General features: G+C 35.1%; 1 protein-coding gene across 1 annotated transcript; it reads right to left on the reverse strand.

Moving 5' to 3' along the window:
* Positions 1-343: 343 nt before the first annotated feature.
* On the reverse strand, positions 344-4,468 carry LOC110375851 (NADH dehydrogenase [ubiquinone] flavoprotein 2, mitochondrial). The gene is made up of 6 exons (XM_021334125.3): positions 4,356-4,468; positions 3,948-4,070; positions 1,641-1,828; positions 1,137-1,344; positions 699-775; positions 344-563 (listed from the first exon to the last, which is right to left on the reverse strand). Exons 1-6 carry the CDS (start codon positions 4,404-4,406, stop codon positions 461-463), a joined length of 750 nt encoding a protein of 249 aa, XP_021189800.3. The 5' UTR covers positions 4,407-4,468; the 3' UTR covers positions 344-460.
* Between the last annotated feature and the right edge of the window lie 6,841 nt (positions 4,469-11,309).

The following is an 11,309-nucleotide window of genomic DNA, read 5'->3' on the forward strand; positions in this document are numbered from 1 at the left end:
TGGAATTTTATACTGTCGTTTTTGTGACAGGATATTAAAATGTGCACAAAACATTTAAAATTGAAATTTTTAACGGCGCATACCGTGTTTTATCGATATTGTTTTCGGGACTTGCATTCTTAACAATAAATTATATTTCTGGGCTTGACTTCGAATTTAATAACATTTATGTGCTGAATTTCATAATAATTAAGGCATGGGAAGTTTTGACAATATCTGGTTATGTATTTTGTACTAGTTAGTAAAATTCCATTATTACCTCGACATGTTTGACGAATGTAAATTAAATGATGTTATATAGGCACCTAGTACCTAAAACTGTTAAAATATATGGACATACATATTTAATGATAACCCATGGAATAGTGAGAAATTTAATTTCATAAACCTCAAAGTTGAGAGTTTAATAGTCTGTTTAGTCACATCTAAAATAAATGAAAACTGTACAAATGTTAGGAAGTTATCCCTTGAACAAAGCTGGCTGGACACAGTACCCGGGAGGTGGGGGACAAGTCAGCAACGTTGTCAACCCACAAGCTGGTTCCGCTGCGTACCTTCCACTCCTGAAAATCAATTTATACATGAAACTAATAATCTTTAACAATATAATAACATGAATCAAAATAGGGACATCGAACTTGCTGCGCAAGATCGAAAAGAAAAGAGTGGAAAAAAATTGATAATAATTTATAACTTACTGCGGCCCACAAGGTGGTATACCTCCAGATTTCAATGTTTGGATGATATTGTAAACATCACTGACGGTAACATCCTCCTAGAATAGTAAATTAATCAATTATAATCAGGACACATTTTATTTTACGAGTCAGCATAAGTGCACGTGCATTGCAGAGGCAATAGAAAATGATCTTAAAATAAGGTGCAAAATTCCTAAGGGTGCGTCCTAATTGAGCGGTCCGGACGCGAACGCAACAAATGTAAGCCGCGCGGTGTCATACCACGCAACGTCTCTTCGCATTCGCGCCCAGATCGCACACGTAGGACACAACGTAATCAATCCCAGTCAATGCACAGAAAAACAGTCATTCTCTAAACTTTTCTCTATTGTGTGTGTATTAAAATATGTATTGTGTACAATAAAGAATATAATGATAATGATTCCATAAACCACTTACATAATAATCATCGTCAACAACTAAGACCGGTGCATTAGCGCATGCGCCCTGGCACTCCACTAGGTCAACTCCAAACATTTTGTCAGGAGATACACTGCCGACGCAGCAGCAGGTAGCTTCTTCAACGGCTCGAAGAATAATGTCAGACCCACGCAACATGCATGGGGTAGTCTTGCAGACCTTTACATTGAATTTGCCTCTGTAGGTCCTGAAATATTTTTTTTTATATATATTTTATAATTCATACTGATGACTCACTACTGATGAAGCACTGGTATTCCGCTGCATCCGGTTAGACTCAAAATAGTTGGGAAAAGGCTCGGGAGATGATGATGACGGTTGACTCACTACGATTTTGCAAAAGTAATATTACTACCTATTAATAAAAATCGTATCAAGCGTTTAGTAGTTTTGCGTTTATCGCAGGAAGACAAATAGTCGCAGCGGAGGACTTTGCTCTATTTTTAACAACTTTTGCTAGGAACGAAAATTCCGAATACGTGCCTCTTACACATGGTATAAAATGTGGCCCACTCATAGACCCTCATGCGTGGCATGCTGAGAAGCTCTGCAATCTTGTGTTGAGCTGATATTGGGATCCAACCGATCTGACGCTGCACGAGATCCATGGCCATAGAAATAGCGGAGACTTGCGAACCTTCTGGATAGTTTTGTACAAGCGCCGTGAGTCTCTGGAAAAACAATATATATTCAGTAAATACGAAATAAGTACCAACTTCGCGAGCAGTTCCATTCGCACCCCACAGGAACTCCTTCGCGCACCGGGATATAAGGCTACTTAACAAAGAAATAATCTTTCAAATCGTACAGTAGTTCCTGAAATTACCGCGTCCAAGAAAACAAGGAAAGAAACATAGGTACCCTTCACCCAAAACGAGTTTCATCCTAAAATACAATCGGTTTAAAAATAAACAGACAGTAGAGTAGTCATACTCCGCTGATTCTAACACCACAGTTTTGATTGCTAACTGAAAGTCAAAGCTTGAGAACATTTTATGGCACTTGTTTATTACTTGTACGACATAAAATAAACTTCAGCAAACTTTTAATTGATAAAAGAGCGGAAGATAATATGGAACGAACAGGAAAATACAGCGAATGCCATCTGGCGCTCTTCGAACTTCTAAGACCTGACTCCGTGAACTCGGCACTATTTAATAGAATATCAAAACTGGAAACTTAGCTCGTTTCGTCCAACATCAGTTGAATGCGCCACTGTCGCTAAGGGCACCGCTTAATTTGGGGACAGTAAAAAGTACATTGTGGTTTTAATGGAGCTTTAATGTTAAGCAGATATGAAAGATGAAATTGTTAGATGTAGTTGGGGGAAATAATATGGTACGTTATTTAACAATATAACATTATATAATGAATCTAAACACAGTGCTTTAAAGCATTTCCGAAATTAAATAACTATCAGGATTTTTCCACGGATAAAAATCTGAATAGCTTCAGCAATATATGGACCCAGCAAAAAATACCCAGGAGAATACAATAATAACTCAAGATACCTGAATTAGCTCCCTCATCAAGCAATCAAAATCAAATAGTAAGAAAGTTTACTTGAAACTGAAATTCAGGTTTACAACACCCAATAAACATAATCAGGTAATATCTCAATACCATCAGCAATCGTGAATCTCCCGACCACACGTAATTAAAATAATTGGAACGACAAACATCATCGGTAGAATCCGTCACCCTCACATATCTTCATAAAATGGCGACTCAATTTTATAAATTGCCACTCAACATTAACGTCAAATAACACGTCATGTTAATGGCAACACCATCATGTCGACAGCTCATTATAATTTAATTAAGCATTGATCATTTCAATCTCGGTGGTTAATTAATCATCATATTTTTAAGTACCGTTTTGAGGAAAGTCAGTAATTCTGTTCAGCGTTTACCTACCTTAAATATGACTTACTGCGTGACAAAATCTGAATGATATAAAACTATTGAGTATATCGTACAGCAATAACTGACAAGACCAGCTCTTCCAAAAGTAAATTCTGATTGTCAACTGGCATTTTGAATTTGTAACATTGTCTTGCAAATGCTAGTTCCAAATGTCACACTTCCAAACCATACAAAGCATTAGTTCCGAAACTGCATGCATAGCTCCTAGATGTTAACCAAATAATTTAGCTGGTCCCCGTATCCACAAATAAAATGAATAAATTCAACAAATTGTTGAATGTAACATTTTCATAATAATGACAGCTTGTCATACAGTGTAAACAAGCTTTACACGGTAAAATAATGTTGATATGTTGGAAATCTGTCTGCACTCTGATTTAGCTGGAGTTTAGCTGGCAATAACTAAATTATTCACTGACGATAGCAATATGCATAATGAATAACAATTGTTGCGCTACTATTAGTTGGATTAATAAAATGTTATATGTGTGTTTGAATATGTAAACAGCGGTCAACAATTTTTTATCCAGAAAATCTTCATTCGCTTTAGTAAATAAACATTATAATTGCTAGATCCACCATAACAGAAAGAGATGTCGTTGAACACACATATTGCAAAGTAACCAAATAAGCTCAAGAAGCTTTTCTTCAAAATTAATACCTAATCCTAAGGAATGGATTGTTGGAACTTGGCAGTAAAAGAGCTTATTAAACAAAATAACATATAGCTCATTTTTATCCAGATAAGTACGGGAAGCATTTTAATTGGGAAGCGGGTGAACCAGCTGGCGGAAACTAGTCAAAACTAAAGGCTGAAATGTTCAAATAAGTAACATCAGTACTAATATAAATCACAAAGAATACCTTCATATTAGCTTCAGTAAATTGAAATGGAATGTCCGGATTATTATCCGGTGTATCTCTATGTACCACTAGCTGATCAGACAGGAGCTGCGGCGTAGTGGAAACTTTCCTACTGCAGATTACCTGTTGAATAAATGCAAAGTAAACCTTTTTTCTATAAATTGTTAATGCCATAAAAATCTACAAGGTTTTTTTTTTAATGAGCTGTAAGTAGATGGCTAATCATCAGATTCCATATTGGTATATGATAAATTTTTTAAAGTAATGGAACAGATTCTTTTCAAAAGAGAACTTAACGTAAGAAGTGATGAGATATTCATTATTTACCAATCGATATAAGCTCATAAATATTTATAAGTGTATCATTTGTATTAAGTAAGTGTGTAACAAAATTATGAAAATGCTTACATTTGAGAGGGCGGTTCTTAATCCCAAATTATTTCGTAAAAGTAAAGACATTTTAGTAAAATTAAGTGTTTTCAATGATCTTTGTATTATTTTATGGGCACAAAATCAACAGTGACAGATATATGTCTTATGTCTCCTTATAGTTGTCAAATCATCAGACGAGAAAGAAGATCTTGTTTATGCAAATTGCACCTCCTTAAGAGAAAAGCGACAAAAATAACGCAGTGTTCCAAACTTTACCACACTGAAACTTCAAATAAAAATACCCAAGGGCCATTTTCCTCCCTCATACCTAAATCGTGGAAATATTCAATAACTATTATCAAAATATACATAATGTACATAACGTCCCAACCATTACATGAAACGATATCGCACACTAATGTACGAAATATTCTAAATATTGCCCGGCCAAAATATTCGGGCGAGTTCGCAACGCCACGAGAAAACATCAAGGAAAGTGATTCCAACAAACTAAAAGTTGTTACCAGCCACCCAATATTAACGGATATTGGAAAAAGATGGTAAAAGATGGCAGTTGCCGGATCAAGGCTAGTAGGCACTAATATTCCCTGGATGCAATATCGGGGTTCATTGCCATAAAACCGCTCGAGGCGAATATCTTGGGTACGATATTGACCTTATAGCATTTCGCCGAGAAAGCAGATATCTGAGGCAATTTCAACATCGTAAATGATGTTTATCGTGGTAGCCTGGTGACCCGCTCCCTATGCTTCGTACTTACCTATGAACACTTGTCAAATGCCAGTGTATCGCTTTCCACACACGTATGGCGGCACGTGTAACTAAGCTGCTGTTGTGTGCCTCTGTGTGTTTACAGGTATGAGCAGTGCTACTCGTGTTTCTAGTGGCTATGAGCAAACTACCTGATAACGAAATAAGTTTTGCACCAAAATGGCAATGGAATTGGATATACTGACTACGTTTAAAACATTCTGGGCAGATTTTGATTCACTACTTCTGGGCAGTTATTTATCAGTCGGATATTTTAGAACCAGGACACTTTTTTAAATTCACTGGAAGATAAGTAACAGCTGCTTCAATGGGAAAACTTATGTCATTTCTTACTTAACAAAATCGTTTAAAGGACCGTTTATATAAAGCAAAATTTTCGAAGTGTTTCATTTCAAGTAGCTCTATTCCATTTTTGCACTATTTGGTTTCCATAAACTAGATTTGAACTAAGCAAACATGGTAGTGCTGTTCACTTGCCAAAAGGTTAAAATTTTCCAATAATTTGAACGTCGATTAATCGCCACGAGTCAATAAGAAAGTAATAACGCCAAATGCTTCCAGTAAAATCAAAAATAAACGTTCAAATTTCCACCTCAAATTTAATTTCTTGTTGACTGCGGTGGCGTTCGTTAGATTGAAACGAATTTTCAATCGAGCGACAAAAATATTCGGCGCCATTTTTAAACGCAACCGGTGAGTCGGTGATTCGTTAACACGTCTGCCTAACTTCTGAATCAAGAATATTCAAATGAGCGCTTCCTTAAAAAAGCTTTAGAACATTTTTTTTGCGGAATAGCAAATTCGAATTTATGATTTCGATTCACATAAAACGACCTTTTATTTTTTTGGCCAAAGATTTCTTAAAGACCTTACATATTCCAGTTTGCGTTTATAAACTTTATTAGTAAGGCCGAAATGTCTTACAAATGAAAAAGTTTCCTTAAACAATATTATATAATAATGTCGCTAAGTTAGGGCGATCAGATAAACGAAAAGTTCAAAAGAAAAACATGCAGGTTATAGCAAACAAGCGGCCTTTTTCATAGAAAGGCAATGTGTGTAATATTTTAATTTACACTAAACGCTGCAATTTATTTCATATAAATTGTTCCTTTCCTTATAAAGTAAAAAGAAACGGTGTTTTTAATTCAAAGATGACTTAACAAAACCAGTATTTAATTCATCAAAAAGTTTCCTAAGACCCCTTTTAAATAAAAGTTAGAAAAAAAATGGAACTTGATTGTTTCGCGTCTTCTACATTTATTAACCTTAGCGAAGATGGAGATAAAGTCTAGACAGACAACTTTTATTGCCTTAATTAGAATTCATTCTAGCTCATCTATCATATTTTCAACTGCGTCATTCTTTTCCTAATTGCCCCTTTTTCTTGGTTCATTCACGAATTAGTTATATTTTTTATGTCTTCAGAATTAATTTTAAAAAGAAAGCCAATGTTCAAAATCTGAAGAACTACTTTTTCTTCTAAAAATAGATCATTAAAGTGACATCATCATCTGGGTGTTAAGGTGACCCTGACAAATATAAGAAATATCGACTTGCAGCCACCCTCATAACTTGAAACCTAAAACAAAATGCTTATGTAGTTTCGTTAAAATAACAAACACTACACTAAATACTAGTTGGTATGTTTACAGAGCGACATTTGGAGCAGAATGCCACGGCTCGGGCCAGGATAATGTCAGTCTGTCCGACGGGCTAGACGCACCCACACCACGCCACCAAACCCCGCAGTTACCAGTATATTTCGTTCAGATACCCTAATTATTTCGGTATATTGTAGTTGTGCATAAAACATAGTTTGACTCAAGCTGGTTTAACAGTCTAATAAGAACACGCCACTGGTCTATAAATAGGCTGGTTTAACTCGGAATAATTATGATAGGTCACCATCGCTGACAGCTACACGAACTGAGAGTCTGACTGATAAAACTAACCTCATTTTCCTTCAGCTACTAAAGCAATTTGATTCTGCAATGATGAATTCGTGCATAAATAGACTAGCTGACCAACAACATGTGATTGTTGAATAAGGAGCATTATGCGCGTAGCCGAAATTTTGATTCTGACAAAAGCTATGAACCTTAAATTAAAATATTTGTTCCTGAATATACATTTACCGAAATTCAGAGAGAATTTCCCTTCGAGTAATGACAAAGCGTACCACTTAGCTGTTACTATAATATACAGACACACTTGAACACTGGCTTGATGCTACTTATGTGGAGAGAGCTTCAAAGCTAACTTGCTAAGAGCTTGCACAGCATGTTGATGTTAGTTATGACAGTACCTAATCATTACTGGACGTGTGTGGACTGAGGCATATAATGTCTTTCTTAAATTATCCTGGTAATGACATCTGTCTACTTATATGTTCGAAAACTTATCAATTAGGTATCATGCATATTGAAAAAAATATTAATGATTTATCAGACAGTAATTGTTAACTTATAATGTAACTCTAATTTATGTTTTATATATTTTATTATAAACATTCTTATGAAAAGAAACGTCTTAATATATTTATCATAGCAAAAAGGCACAAGGAATGCTAAAGTCAACTGAATAACTGAGTTGAAATGGTATAAAAGTCTTATTTGAAGCGAATTCTATTCCAGGAAAATGTTTACGACGGCTTAGTGCCACTGCGAATGCGACTCGGAATATTGGAGATTTAAATAAAAACACTAAAAAGAATTCTTAAGTAGCATGTAACCTCGAATTTCAAACCATATTTTGTAGAGTTCAAAGGGAAACTGTTCAAATCCAGGGTGAAATAATTTATGTCCGAGATTAAGCTGACAGAATGAAAGGGAATCTGCTTAAAGAACCTCGACATCAGAACCTCTTCTATGGACACTGCCATATCCACTCCCGGTTCGACAACCAGTTTTGCCGCCACTCTCAATAATAATAAAAAACTACGACCGAACTTTACTAAGATTATAACAAAGTGCACACGAGTGGCTGAATATAATATTAAGAATACAAATAAAACTGTAGTTCCAGTCTAGCTTTCTAATGTCACAAAGCAAAAAATACGCCAAACAATTGGTAGCAACTTGTAGTTTCTTAGCAAGTGCGATAGTAAAACTCTACGATATTCCGAGCTCTATTCAAACAAAAAAATCTTGAAACATTATTCGGAGACTGAACTGGTTACGAAACTCTCTTGCAAAATGGGAGTACTGGGGACGCAAAACGGTTCATTCCCTTTGTTTTATGAGACAATTAAGAAGCGAAGGGACGTCGGGGTGGTGCGAAGAGTAAATTTTTGTTCTTCGTAATAAAAGAAGCGAGAGCATTTAAATAGCAGATTGAAAACTCCTAACGATCTATGTTAAGTTCACGACGTAACAAGGATTTTTCGGTAAAAAAGGTTACGGCGCGGTAATTTACATTTTATTATCTTGTGGCGGGATTTATTTAAAGGTGGCTCACACTACGGTACAGGCGTTATGTAACGCCAGTCCGTCAGAAGTCAGGGGGAAGTTTATTGCGCGTGTATTTTATTTGCGGAAGGTTTGCATGTGTCCATTTACGTAAGTAAGTGAATATTTGCTGGAACAAATAGGACCGAACTGCGGATTGCGACCCTTGGCCAAGCAGTGTATGTTGCTTGTAGCTTGTTTAGGTAAAACATTATTTAGATCCTCTCACGCCGAAGTAAATAATTCTATTTTAAAATTAAATTTTAGTCATTGATTTTGTTCATTTTTTTTTATGAAACAAAAAATAATCACCGATAGGAGTGAAAAAAAAAACAAATTGGATTACTAGAGTAAATAATATACCCACACCGCACGCACCCCTCGGTTTCACGCATTCCTTTGGTAAATTATTAAGGAATTAAAGAAAAAAAAATTGTTATTTCACAGCAACAATTAGTATGGCCTCATTACTTCGGAAAAGACATTGTCTTGTATATTCCAATTCTTAAAGAAAAACCAGCACTTAACCATCACCAAAACATACTTTAACCATTTAACAGTGCACTCCAACAGTGTTGTTTTGAACTAAAACTTTTCCATTAAAAGTTTCCAACGGCTCCTTTATGTAGCCATTTAGAAAATGTTGATATTTTATTTTCTATTAAAAATTACTTAAAATAATAAGGCTGTTAATGCTAGACTGCAACACGAACTTTCTAGAATTCCTTGAGAAAGGAAGAAAAACCCATGACATTAATATGATTTTGCTTTTCCACAATTATTTTATGAGACTTGTCTTAAATTATACTATTTTATGTATGTGTATGTAATGATATTTTTAATACTAAACAAATTTAATGTAACCTAAAAACCTAACCACCGATACCTTGGACCCTTTTTTTTTTTCCGACGTCAAAAATCATCAAATGACCCCTCCCGCTGTGGGTTAGCAGCGGTGAGGGAGTGTCAGACTCTTACTGACTAAAAATAATAGTTTAAAAAAAAACTAAAAAACACGCTTTTTATAAAAAAACGAACTAAAAAATAGGAAATAAATTTTAATAAATTTAAATTAAGAAAACAGTGTTAAAAATTTCAATGAATATAAATTAATAATAGTGTGAATACAAAAAAAATATTTAAAAAAAGCGTGGGGTGCATGGTGTCAATAGTTATAAATATTTTATTGACAGATATGAGTACAGTGATTTTCATTTCGATAATATCTTAAAAAGCACCCCACGCTTTTTTTAAATATTTTTTTTTTGTATTCACACTATTATTAATTTATATTCATTGAAATTTTTAACACTGTTTTCTTAATTTAAATTCATTAAAATTTATTTCCTATTTTTAGTTCGTTTTTCTATAAAAGCGTGTTTTTAGTTTTTTAAACTATTATTTATTTTCTACTTTTTAGTTTGTTTTCAAACTATTATTTGTTTTGTAGAATTAAAATTCTCTTTAGTATACAAAAATTTGTCAATATTAGAGAAAACGGCTAAAGATAATTATTGGAAATAAAAATTAACATCGAGTCCTGCCTTATCGACTGTAGAGAAAAATTCTAGAAAATTTTAATTAATTTTCTAACCTTATCGACTATAGATGAAAATTATATAAATTAACAAAGATCATATTTTGCAAATTGAAAAGCCTAGAAGTCGGTGTCTAATGGATGTTACTAAGTTAATTTTGCCACCGACTTCTAGGCCGATGTACCTAAAATTAGTTTTTTTTTTTTGCTTTTTAGTGTTTTGGGAACTCGGTTTAATTTTTTTGTAAAAAGGTTATTTATTTAAAGCTTTTCAGTGATACGAATAGTTGTCACTATCCATACAAGTGGGAAGTTCTCATCAATACAAAGAATATAAGTCCAAACGAGGTATTTTACATATTCAGTTGTCGAGTTCCCTTGACTTTCTCTGGTCTCCATCATCAGGTCAGCTCCAAACCTTCACTGTTGCATAGGTCTTGTCAATACGAATCATTTAAGCCCAAACACGAGGTAGTTTACATATTCAGTTGTCGAGTTCCCTCCATTTTCTCTGGTCTCCATCATCAGGTCAGCTCCAAACCTTCACTGTTGCAAAGGTCTTGTCAATACAAATAATTTAAGCCCAAACACGAGGTAGTTTACATATTCAGTTGTCGAGTTCCCTCGACCCTCTCTGGTCTCCATCATCAGGTCAGCTCCAAATCTTCACAGTTGAATAGTGCTTTTAGGCGTACACCTAAGTGTCAAGTTTTTACCCTATGTATGCCTACAAGTTTTGAAGGTTGCCCTCGATTTCTCAGGGTTTCCATCATCAAATCCTGACCTGATGAATATGGGACCAACTGGCAGCTATTCCAAGTCGAACAAAAAAAGAATCACGTAAATCGGTCTATAAACCTCGGAGTAATCGATGTGTATGTGTAACCTCCTCCTTTTTGGGAAGTCGGTTAAAATGGAATAATTTTATCAAATTAGTGTATTGTCATCGGTCCTCAATAAATCTACAAAGTTTGAACGAAATCTGGCCGTTTAAAGTGGGTCAAAATCGCGCCCAAAGAAGTCGGTTACAAACAAACATACAAACCTACAAACATACAGGTGAAGCTAATAAAAAGCGTGTAAAAACCGTCGTGTTCCGTCATAGGCCTTTTATGTACCAGGGCCGCGGTATCTCTTTCGAACAACCCGCAGCCCCGGCAGGCGTTGGCCCTGCTGGGCCCCGCTGGGGTTGCTGACATCTCTTTGAGGAGC

Source organism: Helicoverpa armigera, chromosome 3, assembly GCF_030705265.1.
Source record: "Helicoverpa armigera isolate CAAS_96S chromosome 3, ASM3070526v1, whole genome shotgun sequence".
NCBI classification, from domain to species: Eukaryota; Metazoa; Arthropoda; class Insecta; order Lepidoptera; family Noctuidae; genus Helicoverpa; species Helicoverpa armigera.